Genomic DNA, 19,668 nt, shown 5'->3' on the forward strand with positions numbered 1-19,668 from the left:
CGTGTGTGTGTATTCCGGGAATATATCGCGGTTGCACAGGTCCTTAAACGAAGGTCCGTTGTGGCTGCCTGTTTTTCTTTTGTCAGGAAGTGCTGCTACAAAAACCAAGTTATCGGATCACAGGACGTTTCTTTCCGCCAAGAGAGTGAACGGTACTGTAAAATCGAGCTGACGTTAATCATCTGTCATGTTTTATAAACGTGTTATAACTTTAGTCACTGTGCATTACAGTCATTTATGAGTCCTCGTTAATTTCCTCAATTGTAACGCCTGTATTTATTTATCTCCACAATAGTATCAGTCATCCTAAGTGTTGAGCACTAAGATGAGCCATTGAAAAGACAGCTTGTATTGACAATTTTAAACTTTTCCACACTTTACTCTGCACTTCTTGTCCTTTATTGCATGACACCATCATTCATTTGCTCAATCGCCACTTTATGCCTGTAATGTTACCCGACGCTGCAGATGCTGTATTAAACCTTACAGATAGACAACGTGTTGCCTCTTTACCTTATTCCAACCGATTGCAGTTCAGTTAGATTGAAAAAGAGTCTTTATTACTGGTATTTATGATGTGGTAACTGAAACTTTAAAAGATCACATTGTTTCCCAATTCACAGTTCAAGCTATGGCCGGACCTGTCACTTTGGATTTGGATCCCATCTTCCTTAAGGGATTGAGTTACCTGCACTCCAAGAGTAAAGACTCAGTTGAGAAACTCAAAGCTTTACTGGATGAGTCCCTCTCAAGAGGAAGTGACTCATCTTACCGTTCATCACTTAAAGTAATGAATTCAACACATATTTAATTTGCTCTGTAAATTGGTGTTACCTTTTTCTCTAACGCTGACCATTTTGTACTATGATATTTTTCAGGATATAGAGGTGTCCAAAGGGTCTGTGTCAAAACTGAGCTTAAGTAAACAGGACTCAAAGTCCTCAAACTCTTCTTCCTCCAGCAGCAGCAGCAGCAACAAATCAGAGAAAATCAAAAAAGAGGCAGAGAAGAGACCGGCTGAGAAGGTACTCGATCTTTTTAAAATGTTTTTGCAGAAAAAAAATACTTTCTAAAATTAATGAAAACCTAGGAAGTGATTTTGACCTCTCCTTTTTAACTGGCCAACAGGTTAGAATTGACTTGGTTGACGTGGACCCACCAAAAAAGCCTCGTTTGGAGAAGCAGGAGAATCGCGCTTCTCCAATTACCGTTCAGACGAGTAAAGACCTCCTGGCAAACGTTAACGACAACGATGAGACCAACGCTGATGACTTTGCCATGGAAATGGGCTTGGCTTGTGTGGTTTGCAGGTACATGGAAATCATTAGTAGATACATTACATTGAATTTTGTATTAGCTCCTGTACATTTTCCTGCACAGTTGTTAATATATTTGTGTGCGTGTGCTTGTTTGTTTTAATTACCGTAGACAAATGACAGTCACTATGGGAAACCAGTTGGTAGAGTGCCAAGAGTGTCACAACCTATACCACCAGGACTGTCACAAGCCCCAGGTGACAGACAAAGAAGTGAATGACCCAAGACTTGTGTGGTATTGCGCTCGCTGCACCAGGCAAATGAAACGTATGGTGAGGAAAATACAAATGCTCTCTCACACACCTGAGACACTCATACAGTCACCTATTTGCCCATGATTCATGCCTCTTAACAGCCCCTCATAAACATGCATGCATGGTGACTTCACCTCATCCAAACTTTTTTTTTGGTTTGTCCTCTAGGCCCAGAAACCTCCACAGAAGCCGTCCCCCGGATCTGCGTCATCAGCGCCTGTTGTAAAAGACACACTCGTCAAAAAGACGGAGATGAAATCCAAACCAGACACAGCCAGCACCTTCCAAGCCTTCAAAAGAACCGAACTGAAGGTATGAGTTCCCAGTACTTTAAATGTATTCACCTTGTAGTTATTTTGATGGCAAACGTGTTTCTTTTAGACAGTGATTTGATTGACTTGATGTAAACACCAGCAACAATGGGAATGACACTTTAGTTTGTTTGTTTTGAGTTGTATGGCTTGCAGGTAAATTGCAGGTTCATAAACATGAAGCTATTCAGGTCAAATGTAAACAGTGACCTGCCCCAAAGGATTAAATTACTGTTGTGGTCTTTTGTCATTTAATTACCAAGGCTGTAGAAACCATTTCTACACCCCTTTAGAGCAATACTGAAATCTCATTGTGCATTGTTATCAGTGGTGATTGAAAATGGGACTACTAGTGGCTACAGAGCATTACAATATGTGTTGAATGTAGATGTTGTTGCACTGATAATTATGCTGTTCTTCATTTAACACAGGCGTCCGCAACATCAGCCAATCCCACCGCGAACAGCTCCTCCTCCAGCAGTGGTCTCACAGGCTGGGCTGCATTTGGTGCCAAGACGAGCTCTGCTCTTCCTCCAAGCTCCAAACTGGGCTCCTCTGGACCAAGTGGAAGCAGTAAGACCTTGGCAGCTCCCTCTGGCCAGAAACCCGTTGGGCTCTCTGGACTAGCCGGAGCGAAGTCAGGACTTGGGAGCGCTAAGGTACCTGCGGGGGGCAACGGAAACAGCTCCAGCCAGGTGCCTCTGAAACCTCCTCCTCTGACCCTGGGTAAGCAGCCACTTAACCGCTCGTCGAGTGGCGAAAGTCAAGGGAAAGGCTCTGCTTCGTCAGGGGGAGGTTCCCCGAGCAGCTCCCAGGCAAGCGCAGGAGGAAACGGAGGCAGTAACGGAGGGGGCAACGGGAACAATGGGAACGGGTCGAAGGTTGCACCAGGGGACAAAGCACCGACTTCTCAAGAGTCCCAGCTCAATGCCATGAAGCGTCTTCAACTAGTAAAGAAGAAAGCGGCGCAAAAGAAACTGAAGAAATGAGTAGAGATGGAGGAGAAGAAGATCTGAAGGAGTAGAAAATAAAAGTGTGAATTTGGTGACAACATTGTATTCCAGTCTAATACTTGAATCTTACTTTGTGTAAATGCTGCTGGACTCTGTGTCGTTCTGCTCTAACAAATACAAACATTGCAAACGTGACTGTCACTTTTTAAATCAGCAAATGTTATTAAATAATCCTCCTCTTATAAACTGCTTGTATCAATGGCTTTGTGGCATGCGGTGCAACATAATGTGAATCATTATATCCTGCAGGACAAAGTTAGACATAAACACAGCAGGGATTTTTTGTTTTTGTAGTTTATACAGTCATGTGACATAACTGTTCAAATATAAATGACATGATAGATTTCTTCATTTTCACATCTACATAAAACATATCTATATATATATATATATACTTCATTTTTAAATCATTTCACATAGAACATCTGTTTCATTCATAAATCATTTCATATATAAAATTTACTTCATTATTGATATAAACTTGACAACACTGAAGTCCAAAAGTGCTCAGCGGAGTGTGCTGCGTCCTCCCACCGTCGTTATTGTTAATCGTCAGATTACTGGTCCATTTGATGAGTGCTTGTTTTTTTTGGTTTTTTTCATGAACTTCTTGAAACAAAGCGGATTCAGTTTCAACACTTTTGGTATGAGACATCTGATAATATCTACTGATACCTGCGGGATCTCTACATATCTGTCACAAAATCCTTTTGACATTCACCAGCAGAAATGTAACATGTTTTACATCCAAAGCTTTTTTTAAAAAATATGAATTGAAAAGTAATTGGTTTTGTCTGAAATGCCACTCGTTCCTTTGGGGTTTGGCACCCTATGTTTTTTTGTTTTTTTTAATCTTAATCTAAACCCCTTTTTTAGGCGTAGGACATTCTGCCAAGGTAGTTGGCAGGAACATATCCTTTCTGTCCATTAGCCTCAGCTAACCACCAGTCTTTGTTACCGCCCAGGTCGCAGAACTGGAGGATGCGGACATGTTGGTACTCCTGCATGGTCAGCTCCTGGTCACAGCGGGCTTGAAATGCGTAGACGGCGTAAAACTGTGAAAACACGCACAAAATAACAGCTTTTGTTTATTCCCAAGATATTAAAAGTGACATGCATTCTCCTGAAAATCCAGAAGGTGGCACTGTTGATTAGTGAATGAGCTGTGTATTATTATTCATGCTGCAAACTTGAGTTTCATGCAAAATCATCCTACAGATGACACTTCAAAATTAAATTTAACAGAACTTTTTTTTTTTCACCATATGAATGTTCTTGCACATTCATATGCTGCAAGAACATGCACGCTCACACACACCTGCTGTGCCTCTGTGTCCACTAGATCCTCCATATCTTCTGGACTCTCAAATTCCCCCTGTAGACCAGAAAGGGTCGAGCTGCTGTCTGTCGTGTTGAGGTTGAAACTGCGCAGGCTGCTGCTTCCGCTACCGGACACGAACAGGCTGATGTCATCGAAGTCGTCTTCCATCATGGCGGACGACTGGTGCTGCTGTTGCTGTTGCTGCTGCTGCTGCTCAGGCTGTTGCTGCTGCTGCTGCTGCTGCTGCTCGTTGGCCCTCTGGATTCTTCGCTGTGAGTCCCTCAGTGGATTGTACTGCTTCAGGAACGTGGAATAGACGTAGCCTTGTGCACCTGAAGGGGACACATTTACATGTTGTCAAGATGTTCATTTGCAAAGCCCTGGTTCACCGAAAGTGCAGTTTTAATTATCAGCCCCTGTGGCCTTCTGAGTAATTTGCCAAAACACTGTCAGAAAAAAACTCTTGCAAAGAGAGACAGCGGGAAATAGCTCTTAAAAATGTACAATTGTGAAGTTCTACTGAACGTCGAGGATTATTTTAAGCAGTAAGAATCCACTTTTGAAGCTTCATAGGCACGTCTTGGCATATTCAGCCATAGACTGGCCTTGCCTTCATCAGTCATGATGTTAAAGGCGCCATATGTAAGAATGTGGCCAAAAACGGTTACTACACTCAAACTCAAAAATACCGAGGTCTTTTAGGTTTCGTTTTCTCCGTCATTGTAGCTCAATCGTAACTGGCAACCCGTGATTGTTCGGCAGCTGAGACTCAACAGACAAAATATTTTTTTTAATGCAACTATTTTGGCTGTACATGTTGTTGTTGGTGAGTTCAGTTTGTTATATGAACATTATTCTCTGTGACATATTAGGAGGATTTTATGGCCAGTTGATTTAGATTTATTACATAATGCACCTTTTAAACAACAGCATGGGATTGTTGCACGGATAATAAAAAGACTAAAAAACAAAAATAGAGAGAATCATGTAGAGGTGATAGGTTTAAAGCAGAAAGTCTGGTTGTTTTTTTGCCTTTAACTTTAGGAGTTTCCCCTCCAGTTTCTGAGTAAATATATAAAAAAACACCACTGTAAACAACCTCCTTCACCTCTCCTGGCCATGTGCATTTGTTTTCAACGGAGCTGACAAATAGAAGCCGCGGAGCCATGTCAATACCTGTCGCCATCCTTTTTTGCATGTTCCCTCAAACCTTGTTTTTATTATCAGCATGTTCTGATGTGACAATAAAGGCATTCTATTCTATTCTATTCTATGTTCTTCACCAGCTCTGCCAGGATGAATGTCTAAAATAAGGATATAGCTGCCTTGATCTTATAGCCAGTATCTGGTTTGTATAGTGCCAGGAAGCAATCCATGATTCTCTACAGACCTGAGACTTTGCAAAAACCTCCTGATTCTGAGGTCTCTGGCCCTGATCTCGTAAAACAAGTGACTCCCGAGCTCTTAAATTAGGGTAAAAATCCTGCATAGTTCTGCTTTAATCAGCATTGTGTGAACTCATTTGGCAACAGGTTTGAATGTGGCAGACATTTTTACACAGGATGCAGAATCTTTCTGTCTTTAAAGGTGCATTATCTAATAAATCTAAAGCAAATGTCCATAAAATCCTCCTGATATGTCACAGAGACTCAGGAATAATGTTCATATAACAAACTGAACTCACCAACAACAACAGTACAGCCAAAGTATTTGCATTAAAAAAAATATTTTGCAGACTGCAAATCATGTTTATGTTTTGAAATCATGTTTTGGCATGTGGCGCCACCTACCGCCATCTACCAATCACATCAGAAACCGAAACCTAAAAGGCCTCGGTATTTTGAATTTGAATGTAGTAACCGTTTTTGGCCACATTCTTGCATATGGCACCTTTAAATTTTCTACTGAGACCATTTTGGTATAAAGGCAAACTCTTAAGAAAAACCTGAGGGGAATGTCTCTAAATATTCCACTCTGGTAAGAACAAGATCTTTTGTAGTTGAAGTGAACTGACTCATTATACAATATTATCTAAGGGCGAAGTAATTGCAGAACAAACTACTTTGTACTTTGTACATTTTCTCTTAAAGGTGCCATATGTAAGAATGTGACCAAAAACAGTTACTACATTCAAATTCAAAATACAGAGGTCTTTTAGGTTTCGTTTTCTGACGTAACTGGCAATCCGTGGTTGCTCGGCAGCTGAGACTCCACTGACTGCAATGATTGGCAGACGGCGGTAGGTGGCACCACATGATTTCAAAACACAAACATGATTTGCAGTCTGCAAAAAAATGTTTGTTATGAACATTATTCCTGAGTCTCTGTGACATATTAGGAGGATTTTATGGCCAGTTTGGTTTTAGATTTATTACATAATGCACCTTTAATTATTCAAAAAACTGCTTCCTTAAAATTAAAAAAAACGAGGGTGCGATCCACGTAGGCTGTCAACATACGCTTCAGTATTTGCTTATACTGTCTTACTATGAGGGACCTGAGGAGTGTGTAAATATGAGGCGAGCATATTCATACCGTGGATATCAACAGAAGGGTGAACAACAACTTCTCCAGAATGTGTGTAAGCCCAGAGGAAAAGACGAGCGTGTGAAGAACGTACTTTGCACCAAGAACATGTACACAGACTTTTTTTTTTTTTTTTTTTTTTTTCTCCCCGCGCACTCATCAAAAAGAAGTTGTTGTTGTGGAGTGCACGGCACGGCACGCGAGCGGCATCTCTCCATCCCTGTTTCCCGAATACCCAAAGGAAAAGGCTTTGTACTCTAAGTAACACTGCTTACGACGCACGGCGGTTTTATGCCAAACAAGACGCGGCATCTCAGGTGAAACGTAGAGGTGGAGATGGAGACAAGTTACAGAGTTGGCCCTGTTGTGAGGCAACCCTCCCCAGAGGCGGCCAACCATAATATCACAACAGCTCCTGGGACTGATTCTTGTGTGCTGACTAGTCGGAGCCAGAAAGTAAACTTTTGTGTGTCCAAACAGCCTCTGTCATCTCTGCAGGGGGCTTAAAGGAGACATACACTCCCCATACCTCAAGGGTCGTTGTCCTAATTTATAATTTACTCATTTACGGACACACACACACACACACACACACACACACACACACACACACACACACACACACACACACACACACACACACTTGCCTCCAGTGTGAACCAGCCACCGGCTGCTGCTGCCTAATGGGTCTGTGTCCTCCAGCAGAGCCACCAGCTCCCCTTCCAGCAGGCTGAGGTCCTGCTCCTGGCAGCCGTTACACTTTCTCTTCAACAGGTACAGACGGTTGGGAGGGTACTCCGCCAGCAGCCACGCGCGCTGTTCCTCGGTTTGATGCTGCACCTCCATCACCTGGAGGAGAGTCGAGATGACGAGTGGGCACATGTTTTCCGGTTATCAATGTACGAGAGAGTGTAGGAAGAGTACAGGAAAAGGGGGAATGATCTCAATTTCAGACGTACAGCTGCAGACAGATGCTGCGAATGGGTTCAAATAGGTTTTATATGATGTGGGATCTTTGTCTCACCCTGGGGTCAATGTGGGGTTTATTTACACAACTGATCAGGGACCTGCAATACCGTTCAAAAGTTTGGGCTCACTTAGAAATGTCCTTATTTTTGAAAGAAAAGCACTTTGTTTTCAGTGAATATAACATTAAATGAATCAGAAATACACTCTATACATTGTTAATGTGGTAAACAACTATTCTAGCTGCAAACGTCTGGTTTTTAATGGAATATGTACATAGGTGTATAGAGGCTCATTTCCAGTGTTCTAATTGTGCATTGTGTTTGTTAATCGCGTTAGAAGGCTATTGGATGATTAGAAAACCCTTGAAAACCCTCGTGCAATTATGTTAGCACAGCTGAAAACAGTTTTGCTGGTTCTTTGATGTAAGCAAAATCATTATTTCTCATCTTGTCAATGTCTTGACTATATTTTCTATTCATTTTGCAACTCTTTTGATGAATAAAAGTGTGACTTTTAACCCTAGAACACCGTTGCCCAATTTTCCAGTAATTTTGGAGCATTTTTATATGGTCCCCTCATGATGATGATTTTCTTTCATTTTGTTAGACATGACACAGTTTAAAATAAAAGAATACTACTCAAAAGTGTCATGTATTGTCATGTTTTGATATATTTTGATGACAAGTACTTTTTATTTACTCCGTTAGTGATGGTGTTTTGAATTTGAGCGATAGTGTTCTAGGGTTAATGGAAAACACAATAAAAATGGTATAGGTGACCCCAAACTTTTGAACGGTGGTGTAAATATATATATATAAAAAAAAAAGTCTGTACCGTTGTTTTCTTGTCTCGTTGTCTCTCAAAGCTGACTTTGCGCTCCATTAGCCTCTGTGCATTATCTTTAACAAAAGTCAGGTTGTTCAGCCCGTCCATGATGCTGTTCTGCACCTCAACAATGTTCGATAACGGAGCCTGGAAAAGCAACATAACAGTTGTGAATTTCAGTATCGCACGAGTTGAAATTAAATGTATGATAACGTGTAAGTCCTCACTGGAAGCTGATGTATAGATGGAGCACGGAGGAGAATTGAGTCCATCAGCTCCCTGAGTAAGGTCACTAGATAGAGCACACAGTTGGTCAGGATAGTATAGGCAGCCATGTTGAACCTGTTCAACTCCTCCACGAGCATGGCATTGAGAGCTTCGTAGTCCCTCCTGGCAGGACCTGATGGGTCCTCTGACGCCAGTGAGGGAGATGAAGTGGTGGCGGACGAGGAGGAGGAGGATGAGAAAGAGGAGGAGCGCTCGAGGCGGCTGCAGTAATCCAGCAATTTGTCATAGCGTTTCTGGATGAGCTTCTGCGGGGCTGTGAACATGCCCTGCAGAGAGGAGAGCGGGGCGAGGACCAAGCGCTCCGCGCAGTTTTTCTGGAGGGAAGAAACCAATCGAGAAGGTAAAAGATGAGATGAGAAGGGGTTTAAAGTACAGTTCAGATCTATAAAAGCAAGAATCCTGCAAACATGGCTTCTACAAAATTATCTTATGCTTCCTCAAATCACAAAAACATGAATTTCATGTCTGTGTCTCTACAGTTATTTGTAAAGGTCATTACAGGCTAACTATTACACAAAGAGTCTCATTCAGAGGTGTAGTTATGTCAGAATTGGCACCTGTGCAATCCTCGGAGACAAAGAAGCCAGTATAAGGAAATGAAGAGGTGAATTGAGCATACTGAAGAGGATTAACAAAACTGGACAGTAGACAGAGAACAGTGGGCAAAGTGAAAGATGACTTGGAGTTGAAGGTTGAATGAAAGGTCAGGAAGGAACAAAGCATGGAGTGGCACTAATGCAGAAGAGGGAAGGGCGAACGTAATGCAATGTATGCCATTTATATGTTGTGAAGTAGAACAAAAGCCGCACTTACAAAGTGCTTATAGGGGTCATTTCCATTACTGTGCAGTGATCCATTTGTGCCGTTTCTACATGGATCCTTCACAATGTTCTCCATGTCCTGGACATTCTGGACAGCTACAGACACCATCTCCTGCAGAAAATACACATTTGACACAATATTCTCATTAAACCAGTATATACAAATATACAAATGTTACATTATTGGAAATAATATTTCGCGACAGTAATATATATGCCCACCTGAGTGTGCTGCAGGTAACAGTGAACATTCTTGACCAGCTGCCTCACAGCCTTTTCCAGACCTCTGAACAGCTTCTCCTCTTTATCAAATATTTCATCTCTCACCTACAGAAGAAACATGTGCAGTTTAAATCGCAGCTAAATGCACATCATTACATCATTGCCTTTATCTAAATTCCTACACTAATTGAATTGCCATCTTCGTAAATTTACTGTATTTTACCTGTGGTTCAACTCCAGTGAGGATCTTGAGATACCCAGCAAACCTGTCCCCTTTCTTACGGATGGAGTGAATGTTGAACTTGTGTAGTTTGCCTCTCAGTGTGCCCTCGTCTTCCGACCTCTTGTACTTCATAACTGAGAATTAGATCATACATTCACATAATTAAGCCAGACAACACATCATGTACCAGGGTATCCGCGGGGTCTTAAAAAGTCTTAAATCCAATCATTTGAATTTAAAGGTGAAGTAAGTAGTTTATAGTGACATCTAGAGGAGAGGCTGAAATTTACAACAAAGACCTGCTGCTCTGCTCACCCCCTCCCTTCCCTGAGCGCTACGGTATCGGCAGCTGGTCAAATGTCGTCCTCGTCGTCTTTCTCCGTGTCAGCAGATTAGGTTCGTGAGGTGAGGGAGAGGGCGAGCTACCGCGGCCGTAGCAGACGAAGCGGAGAGAGTGGAGGCGGGACTTCCGCTACAAGTAAAGAGACGCTTGATTTGTTCTCTCGCGTTTGTCCTTACAGGCTCCGGCAGAAACATGGCGTCTCGCTGCTAACAGTGGCTATGCAACCGTGGCCCGTGACCATGTTATTTTAAATGACTTTTTGAAACACTACGAAAATGAAACAAAGAATATTATACAGCGACCAGACAATGCAGGAGCACATAATATGTATAAAAAAGTGGATTTTGGGTTATATAAACCCATAAATACTACATATTGTCCCTTTAAGGCCTTAAAATGTCTTAAAATCACCTAAAAGATCTTAAATACAATTTTGAAAGGTCTTAAAAATCTATGAACCTTACTTTTATTTAAAACGTCCATAAACTTCAGTCTCACTTTGAAATGTTTCCATTTTTGAGTAACATAACTACAACACGGAACTAAAGTAGACCGCCTGTGCTGCCCGGGGAGAATTTATCAAGCACCACTAGATGGCGTGCTGTGCGCGCGCCGCTGTGTGTTACAGCTTAGCATAGCAGCGGAGAAAACTTAACGAAAGCCCACAGCTAAGCCGAATTGCTTGCATAAGATGGGTAAGTGCAAGTTCAACGATTTGTTGCTCTAAATTCCCTTCATGTCTTTTGTACTTTTTTGCCAAATGCGTCTTAAATTGTATTCATTATGGTCTTTAAAAAGTCTTAAAAAGTCTTTAAATTTGACTTGTTGAAACCTGCAGAGACCCCGTGTGCGTAATATCACAGGTAACAGAATTCTCACCGATATCCTTGCGCCTCTTGAACTCGTTGATGTTGATGTTGATGATCTTGGCCGCGGTGAACGCCTCCTGCAGTGGACTGTAGTCAGGGTGGTCTTCAGGCGTGGCCTGCCACAGCTCCCCGAGCAGCAGCGGGTACTTCATGATCCTCTGCACAGGTTTGATGAGCAGTGAACCCATGTCCAGCAAGTTAGGTTTCCCTCTTTTTGAAACACACACACACACACAAAAACTTTGCTAAATCAACAAAAATCTACACGTAAATTCATGTGAATATAATTGTTAAATTGCCAACTTACTCTTGGTCATATATTTTTCTGTAGAAAACAAAAACAAGAAGACAGTTACCCGTCAAAGAAGACATTTATGATATACAGGTAAGGGGAAGTGTTAGATGATGCGATTTAGAGGAAGCGACTTCACTTACTTCAGCGCTAATACACATGTGGTGAAATGTTGCTTTATTTCCTCCTCTTTCTCGTACGATTTGAGGGACATATTGGCGTCGTCGTGATGGTAACAGTAAATCTTATATACATCTTCTAAAGCTGCCTTCGCCTGGATGAATACTTCTCCTACGGGATAAAATGTGGGGACATGAGATCGTTTGTCTAAAAGCATCCAGAGCAGTAAATGTAATCAGCCAAGAGTCAGATTTGCATTTACCTATGACAACTGCTTCCGGGTCGGAGTCAGCCATGGCCTCCTGCAGTCTGTGAAGGAGAGCTGCAGATACCTCGCACACTGTCTCCGTGTTGGTGAACAGGCGATCTATGTCGACAACCTAACACAGGATAAAATGTATCAATAAAAAACTGATCATTCTGATCCTCAACTGGTCCACAGCGACCTCACCAAGTTTGAAGGTGATCACTCAAAAACTGTAGGACTAGATAGATTTTGTAGCATCGGTGCTAAATTCGCCAAAAATGCTCTCCGTTTTCGCGTTCAATCCAAAATGGCGGCCTTCCTGTAAGATTCACAGGAAACTTGTCATCGACTTTTATTCATGGCACGACCTAATGAAAGTGTGTACCAAGTTTCGTTCGTGAGATGACCTACTAGCACTTTTTTGTGTCAGTCTTTAGCCCCGCCCACTTAAATTTTTTTTACTCACATTCCCCGAACCACTTTCATTCGGCGATTTACACCAGGTCTGATGTGGTCGCAAAAATCTGTGAGTTTTGGGATATGTTCAGGCCTTCAAAAACTTTCCTCGTGTTTTTTTCCACGATTTTCCTAAAAATAAAATAATAATAACTCTTTCAGTTTCAATAATGTTCTTGCACAGTCATGCTCAAACCCTAATTACTATTCCCACACTTTGGTAGGTTTAACTTTTGGTAGGTTTTGTTGTTCCTATATTTTTTTGCGCCTCTGTTTGGTCTTTGTGAACAGAAGCGATTAGTTGCTAACATTGCCCTTCATCTGACAACAGGCTCTCTGTCAAGCAATACTATCAGACCTGACTGTGGAAGTGCTTGTGTGAATACACCAACCACAATATCATCAAGTGCAGATATGGGTGGCGAAAAAAAAGCATGCTGTCCATCTGCTGAATGTCTGGCTTTGTTGAGCAGTAGAATCCGGATTGATACTCACTGCAAAATGTCAACGTGGTGCAGGTGAAATCAAGAGCACAAATTCTCGAGGTTATCACGACTGGCTAACTCTCGCTTATACCCCTTATTAAAACTGTTCATTCAAGAATGTGACACGTTTTCCCTCAAAAATCTCCATTGAAGACCTAATTAGCTCCTACTCCTTTACATAATGAAGAATATACTGTGCAGACACATGCAAAACAGAGGGTTGGGGCTAAGTGTTGGGGTGTCTTTCAGTGTCTATAGGTCGGTTTGGGTAAATTCTTGTACAAGGTTAATGTTGAAAAATTTGAGTTTTCGTACCTGCATGTTCCGCAGAGGCTGGACCACCTCTCTGATGCACAGCTCCAGGCCGGTGAGGAAGTCCTTTTCGGTCTGCACCAGCTCCTGAATGACCTTCGCTCTGCGCTTCATCTTCCTCAGACGGACCTCCTCTGGGTCGACGGCGGGAGACGGAGGTGCAGACAGGTCGAGTGGTGTCATTTTCTCTGACAGGGGAAAAAAAAAAGAAATAAACGAAGATGTAAATAAGCTCAGGTGTATTTTTTTTTTTTAAGGTCTATTTGTCTAAGGTGGTCTAAGTTGCAGTGGTAAATTCTCAAAACCCTGTGGGCTCTGTATGCTTGGAAAAACTTGTCTTCTTCTCGCACATCCACTTGACACCAGGGCAACCATCAGTGTCTCACAGTGATTGAATTATCTCTACTCAAATGCCAAAAGGTCTCGCTTGGCATGCCAGTCAGGTGCATTTCTCTCTCTCTCTGTGTCTCGTTTTTTATTGCACTGCTGCCTAATCAGTCTGCGACATGCTCTGTGCTTTGCATGGCAGGCAGGAGCGTCTGCTCTGGAAAGAGAGATGCATTCCAATGCATCACTTCCTCTTCTGGTGGGAAGAGGGAGAGAGAGAGGTGAACAGACAGAGGGATGGAGGTTGTGTATGAAGGGAGACAGACAGAAGGCCACTGTGTCAGGTTACGGAAGAAATCGTGGCGATGATGTAATGCTTCGGCACGCTCGAGCATTCCATCCGCTCCGATTGGAGGTGTGTGTGTGTGTGTGTGATGGGAGTGGCTCGCTGTGACACACCTGCGTGTGCAAGGACACACACACACACACACACTGACGTTGTATCACATTCAGTGTGAACCCACACACAAAGAAACTCGTGATAGTGACAACTCCATTTTACACGTATCTTATTTTCACCAGAGGTGGAAAGAGTACTGAAATATTATCAAGTAAAAGCACCACAATTTTGATAACATGTTACTTAAGTACAAGTAAAAGTACTGGTCTCTAAATGTACTCTAGTTACTCTAGTTACTTTTTAAAACACGGTTGGGGTTCTTTCCTGTGTCGTGCAGAAAGGACCCAAATTTCACATGAATTAATTTTATGCTGACAAAATAAAAGGTCAGTGTCAGTCAAAATGGGTCAAAGGTCACAGACGTCACTCTCTCAGGAACCTTAATCAATGCCACTTCACCTGTCCTCATCCTTCACTGCCAAAGTTTCCGGTACATGAAGGACACACAAAAAACCTTCTCAATTACTAGTACATTAGTAAATGTAATTCATTACTTTCCACAAGCTTTTTTCTCATTAATCATTCATCATCATCACATCAAAACAGTTGTGAAATAAAGCTTTTTTCATTTATGGCATCCAGCAAAAGTCCCCAATTCTTGCACATGATGATCAGGACTACACTCTTAGAAATAAAAGTGCAAAGTAGAACCATATAAGGTTCTTCGGGCTTGTCCTCATAGGAGAACCCTTTTTATAAAGGTTCCACCTGGAACCATTAGTGTTACCAAGAACCCTTTTAAAACCCTTTATTCAGGAAAGGGGCTTTAAAGGGTTATCTGGATCAAAATGGTTCTTACTGGAACCATTAGTGTTACCAAGAACCCTTCTTTGGGAAAAGGTTTTTCAGAAGCAAATTGTAGAAGCCCTTGTAGAAGAACCCTTTTGGAACCCTTATTTCTAAGAGTGTAGTAACCTGTGGCTGGAGTTTTATTTTTGGTTAAGTGGAGTCAAAAAAATAAAAGAGCTCATGTTTTGGGCTCGTGAGTGGTACTTTCTTGTTGGACTTTTCTCATGTGACTGACTTCAGCAGAGATGGAATCACATTATGTGCCCAATAACATCTAACATCTTTCTCATGTTTCATGAGATACATACAGCACACATAATTAACATAATATATCATGTTGAGTATGAAATTGAAGAATCTTCCTTTTGTCTCAACATGTGAACACAGTAACAGTAAGTCTATGAGCTAAACCATGCTGATTCTTTTTTTTTTTTTTACCAAATCTAAACTGGATCTGTGTCTGGTTTCACCTCAGGTAATTACTGTACATGATAAAAAACATAAACAGAACCAAAAACGATATTCTTATTAATTAAAAAAAGGTGAAGGTGGATTTTTTTTTTTCACATTTCAACACGATGATCAAGTGTCACATGTCAGTGTGGGCTTTCACCATGAAAAGAGACCCAGGAATCTGTGAAAACCTCCACCCGTGAGAGGTCCCCTTAATACGAGAGATCAGATGAAGCATCCTGATATTCCATTTGAATCTGGTTTCAGCTCTTTTTCTTAAATTACCACATATCAATGGAACACATTCTTGCCATATTGTGCAATGTTTTTTTTCGTCATTCACATGATTTTCGCTTTAATTTGTCCCATTCAAAACAGCCCTTGAAAACATTCCTCCACACACTGTTGTATCAACAGGTTGGACTATGCTGACTTATCCTTTTGCCAGTATTATGTTTGGTGAGGCATGGTTGCCGGCACAGGAGTTCCCATGTAAGGGGATACAGGGCTTTTCAGTGTTCAGCCCAGTGAAAGGGATCCAACAGCCAAGGCCCAGAAGAGAAAACAAGGCACGGAGTATCACATAACACCATCAAGAAGAAAGATTATGTTAGACTTAGCCATACAATAAGCTGGGAACAGTTTTGGAAGTCCCAAAAAAATGTGGATATTAAAGGTGCTTTATGTAATAAATCTAAAGCAACTGGCCATAAAATCCTCCTAATATGTCACAGAGACTCAGGAATAATGTTCATATAACAAACTGAATTCACACAACAACAACAGTACAGTCAAAATCTTTTGCAGACTGCAAATCATGTTTATATTTTGAAATCATGTTTTGGCATGTGGGGCCACCTACCGCCATCTACCAATCATTGCAGTCAGTAGAGTCTCAGCTGCCGAGCAACCACGGGTTGCCAGTTATGTCTGAGCTACAATGGCTGAGAAAACGAAAACCTAAAAGACCTCGGTATTTTGAAACTGAGTGTAGTAACCCGTTTTTGGCCACATTCTTAAATATGGCGCCTTTAATATTGTGGTGGTGGCTGTGCGCAAAATGTATATTTTCAGAGCTGAACTAAGACCTGCCGTTTGTTTACACCACGTCAGGTTGTTTGTGTGTGTGTGTGTGTGTGTTAAAAGCACATTTAAAGTAATTATATGGAAAAAGACCCTTAAAGTAAATTTTATTTTCAATAAAAAATGACCAGAAACCCAGGTCCCCTGTTTGTCTGTGAAAAATGACAGTCCCCTCTTTGCCTGATAAATGTGTGTGTGTGTGTGTGTGTGTCAGTCCCCAGTATGCCGAAATCCAAAAGACCTCGGTATTTTGAATTTGAATGTAGTAACCGTCGTTTTTGGGCACATTCTTACATATGGCACCTTTAAGAATAATTACAAAAAGGTGGGACTAGTCCGATCTAATGCATTCTTTATCACCTTATCATAACCTCACGCATCATCTTAACCCTAAAATAAACAATGCCAGAGGTCAGAGGAGAATAGCCAGTAACTCATTACTGTAACCACTCACTGCAACCATCACATAAAGCACAATATGTAGAACCCATGTTGGCTACAGCAGCAGCAGCAGAACACACCACTCTTTTGTCCCATGTACCTAATAAAGTGGCCAATATAAAACATAATATACAACCTGTATCTAACCTCAACTCTATACTGCTTTCAAAAAGCTCCTCAAGTTTTGACCAGATTTGTCATAAAAACATCAAAAGTGACCTGCTCCGTGAATGATTAAAACACGTTTGTGTATTTGCATTTGCATTGTGCCAGTAAATCATTGTCAGGACTTATTATATTCGGTTGTACTGCTGTAAATAATTAGACACGGTGACATCACGTAACCATGGCGCTCTGCGCGTCTCGACCAACCAGTCTGACAGGCAGATAACTGGCTGTCAGGCAGCGGGGTCACATGTTTCCTCATTCAGTGAAGTCATCGTTCTGTCAATATTTGCAATGGTAATAACACGGCAAATATATACATATATATATAAAAAAATATGACTCATCATGAGGCCTGTTATATCTGCTTCTTATCTTGTTTTGTTTTAAAAAAAATTGATGAGTCATCCACAGATTATCTCATCTGTCAAAAAAAACCACATTAAATAACATAAAAGATATGAAATGAAAATGATCAATTGATGATTTATATATATATACTAAAAGTGGCTTATTTTAATTTAAAAAATATATAAAAAATACACTCATATTTTAGCTCAAGACTCAAGATTTTTCCAAATCAGTACAGATTTTTCGAAGTGACCAAAAAAATCCGACCATAATTCAAGCAGTGCATCACATGATTCCTCTTTCAACGAAGCCATCCTTGGGCCAATATTTGCGAGGGTAAAACCACTGTAAATAAGGTACGTAATAGGTGTGAGGATCAAGTCAAAGAGGGTGGGTGAAAAAAAAGCGAAAAAACAAAACAAAACAAAACACGGGGGCTGTTTTTCCTGAAAACAAGCTCTGTGTGTCGTGATGCAGGCGCTGTAGGTAAAGACAACAGAAAGTGCAAAGTAGTAGAGAGTGTCTCTATTTCAGGTAAACAGGGCGACTGCTGATAAGGCTAAAAGTGTTTGCGATCAATACACACGTGACCCTTTTTTTTTGACAAGTAATTTAGGCATTTTCTTTTTTATTCCTCTTTAGAATAAAGAAGGCTTAGGAACAAGAGATTCAGGAAAAACTTCATATTTTTGTCTAATCATCCTCCAGCTGACACAGTATAGTGTCAGTCATTCAGCCTGCAGCGCAACATTCCCCGTCACTGACTGCACTCAGGACAGGCCTGTTTTCTTTTCTTGAAACGTGGACATGCAAAGAAAAAGACCGCGTCAGCTGTTGTGATGCATACACTTCCAATCCCAAATAACGTAAAAACAGAAGCGTGGTTAAACGTTACCGAGAATGAAAATAACAAACTGTGACTGAAGTATGTCAACACTAGGGTTTGACGATTATTTAAGTATATAAGCAAACACATAAGGTCTTTCCATGCACGTCACTGGTGTCAGGTCTTGTTTACTAGCTGGTCAGGAACACTTTTTTTTTTTTTTTTAAAGCCACTCCTCTGTGCCTGAGTTTGGAGCACAGTTTGCATATGTGCCCTCATCCCTCTGGGAATTTTTCTCCTGCTCGACACATGGTAACGCAACAGGTGCAGGGTATCGAGAGCTGTGCAGCAGTGCATACCTTATGTGCATGCGTTCACTGCCTGACCCCAAATTATACGCACGTATAGTTCAATTCATCTCATATGTCACTTATCCAGTGTTTAAAGAGCTTGTTTGTCAATGTAAAGAGTTGTCAGAGCAAGTGTCGGCTTGCGTCTGTGTAGTTTGTTGCCATAGTGTTGACCCTCGGGGAGGTCATTAGGGCATATATATACACATATATATATATACCTTTAAGTTTGGCGCTGTACTCCGTCTTGTCAGACTGACTCCTCCTCACTAGTGTCCCCAGGTTGATGTCACCTTTGGCCACGTCCTGAGCCACAATAGTGTCCGTCCTTCTCCTCTCCAGGTAACGCAGGAACACAGGCCTGTTCCTCCTCTTTATGGTCTTGTCCTTCTCCTTCTCCTTCTCCCTCTCCTTCTCACTCCCGCCGGCCTCACTGGGATTCATAGTGAGGCCGTCAGCTACCGTCGTGGCTTCAGATCAGTCAGGAGAAGAGGACAGGGGAAAGGGGGAAAGAGAGAGAAAAAGGCAACAGGTGTACTCCTCACTGTGCACTGTGACTGCCTGCTCAGCCCAGGTAATGTAACTCCTCCCTGTGTCTACCTGTCATTGGAGCTATGTGGCCCCACCTCTCCACTGCTGTGCTATGCTTCTTCCCTTCAGACCTTTATTTTTCCACCCAGGGAGAGAAAGTACCATCACCTCGATCACTTTCCCCTCGAAGGTTTGCAGACAGAGCGACATGCCACAGGCTCAGGTTTTTTGTTTTCACGTGTGCTTTCAGACACATTCGACATGAGCCTTTACAAAGACGCGGCGTATACAACATGGTTCGACGAGGAAGTGTTTATGTAAATGGCCTGTGCATTGGTAAACAGTGGATGGTTACAGTACATTCACATAATAATGAAAATGTACATTTTCTAATTTGTTTATATCATTGAACCCTTGCACTTTAGCAGAGGCGTTTCTAGAGTCTGTAGGGGCCCTAGGCAAAAATTCCCAGGGGGCCCTTCCCATTATGTTGACTTTAAAATATATATTTTTTTTTTTAATGAATAAAATATAATGGAAAACCTTGTAATTAAAAAGTGAAAATATAAATGTAAAGAACAATAAAATACTGTAAATAGCTTTAAAAAAAAACTATATAAACGTAGTAAAAAAAATATGCATTACACTGTAAATAATCCTCTTCATTTTCCAACTTGCA

General features: G+C 41.5%; 2 protein-coding genes across 2 annotated transcripts; one reads left to right on the plus strand and one right to left on the minus strand.

Moving 5' to 3' along the window:
* Positions 1-87: 87 nt before the first annotated feature.
* ints12 (integrator complex subunit 12) lies at positions 88-2,996 on the plus strand. Its single transcript, XM_083909280.1, has 7 exons — positions 88-152; positions 624-787; positions 879-1,025; positions 1,129-1,310; positions 1,429-1,588; positions 1,739-1,882; positions 2,313-2,996. Exons 2-7 carry the CDS (start codon positions 632-634, stop codon positions 2,868-2,870), a joined length of 1,347 nt encoding a protein of 448 aa, XP_083765406.1. The 5' UTR covers positions 88-152; positions 624-631; the 3' UTR covers positions 2,871-2,996.
* Positions 2,997-3,766: 770 nt separating this feature from the next.
* On the minus strand, positions 3,767-18,905 carry arhgef38 (Rho guanine nucleotide exchange factor (GEF) 38; the record flags this gene model as incomplete). Its single annotated transcript, XM_083909127.1, has 14 exons — positions 18,680-18,905; positions 13,217-13,401; positions 11,976-12,093; positions 11,737-11,884; positions 11,609-11,626; positions 11,312-11,511; positions 10,090-10,223; positions 9,867-9,971; positions 9,637-9,756; positions 8,763-9,137; positions 8,545-8,682; positions 7,383-7,590; positions 4,213-4,547; positions 3,767-3,949 (listed from the first exon to the last, which is right to left on the minus strand). The coding sequence occupies exons 1-14, from the start codon at positions 18,900-18,902 to the stop codon at positions 3,767-3,769; spliced, it is 2,490 nt and encodes an 829-aa protein (XP_083765253.1). The 5' UTR covers positions 18,903-18,905.
* Positions 18,906-19,668: the final 763 nt, after the last annotated feature.

The sequence above is a fragment of the Microchirus variegatus genome, assembly GCF_963457635.1.
Source record: "Microchirus variegatus genome assembly, chromosome: 23".
Classification (NCBI taxonomy): domain Eukaryota; kingdom Metazoa; phylum Chordata; class Actinopteri; order Pleuronectiformes; family Soleidae; genus Microchirus; species Microchirus variegatus.

Bases quoted from the DNA above. Each gene is read 5' to 3' on its own strand.
- ints12 (XM_083909280.1), top strand. From the start codon at position 632: ATGGCCGGACCTGTCACTTTGGATTTGGATCCCATCTTCCTTAAGGGA. The intron at 1,026-1,128 runs GTACTCGATCTT...ACTGGCCAACAG, and splicing joins AGAAGAGACCGGCTGAGAAG to GTTAGAATTGACTTGGTTGA. The intron at 1,883-2,312 runs GTATGAGTTCCC...CATTTAACACAG, and splicing joins TCAAAAGAACCGAACTGAAG to GCGTCCGCAACATCAGCCAA.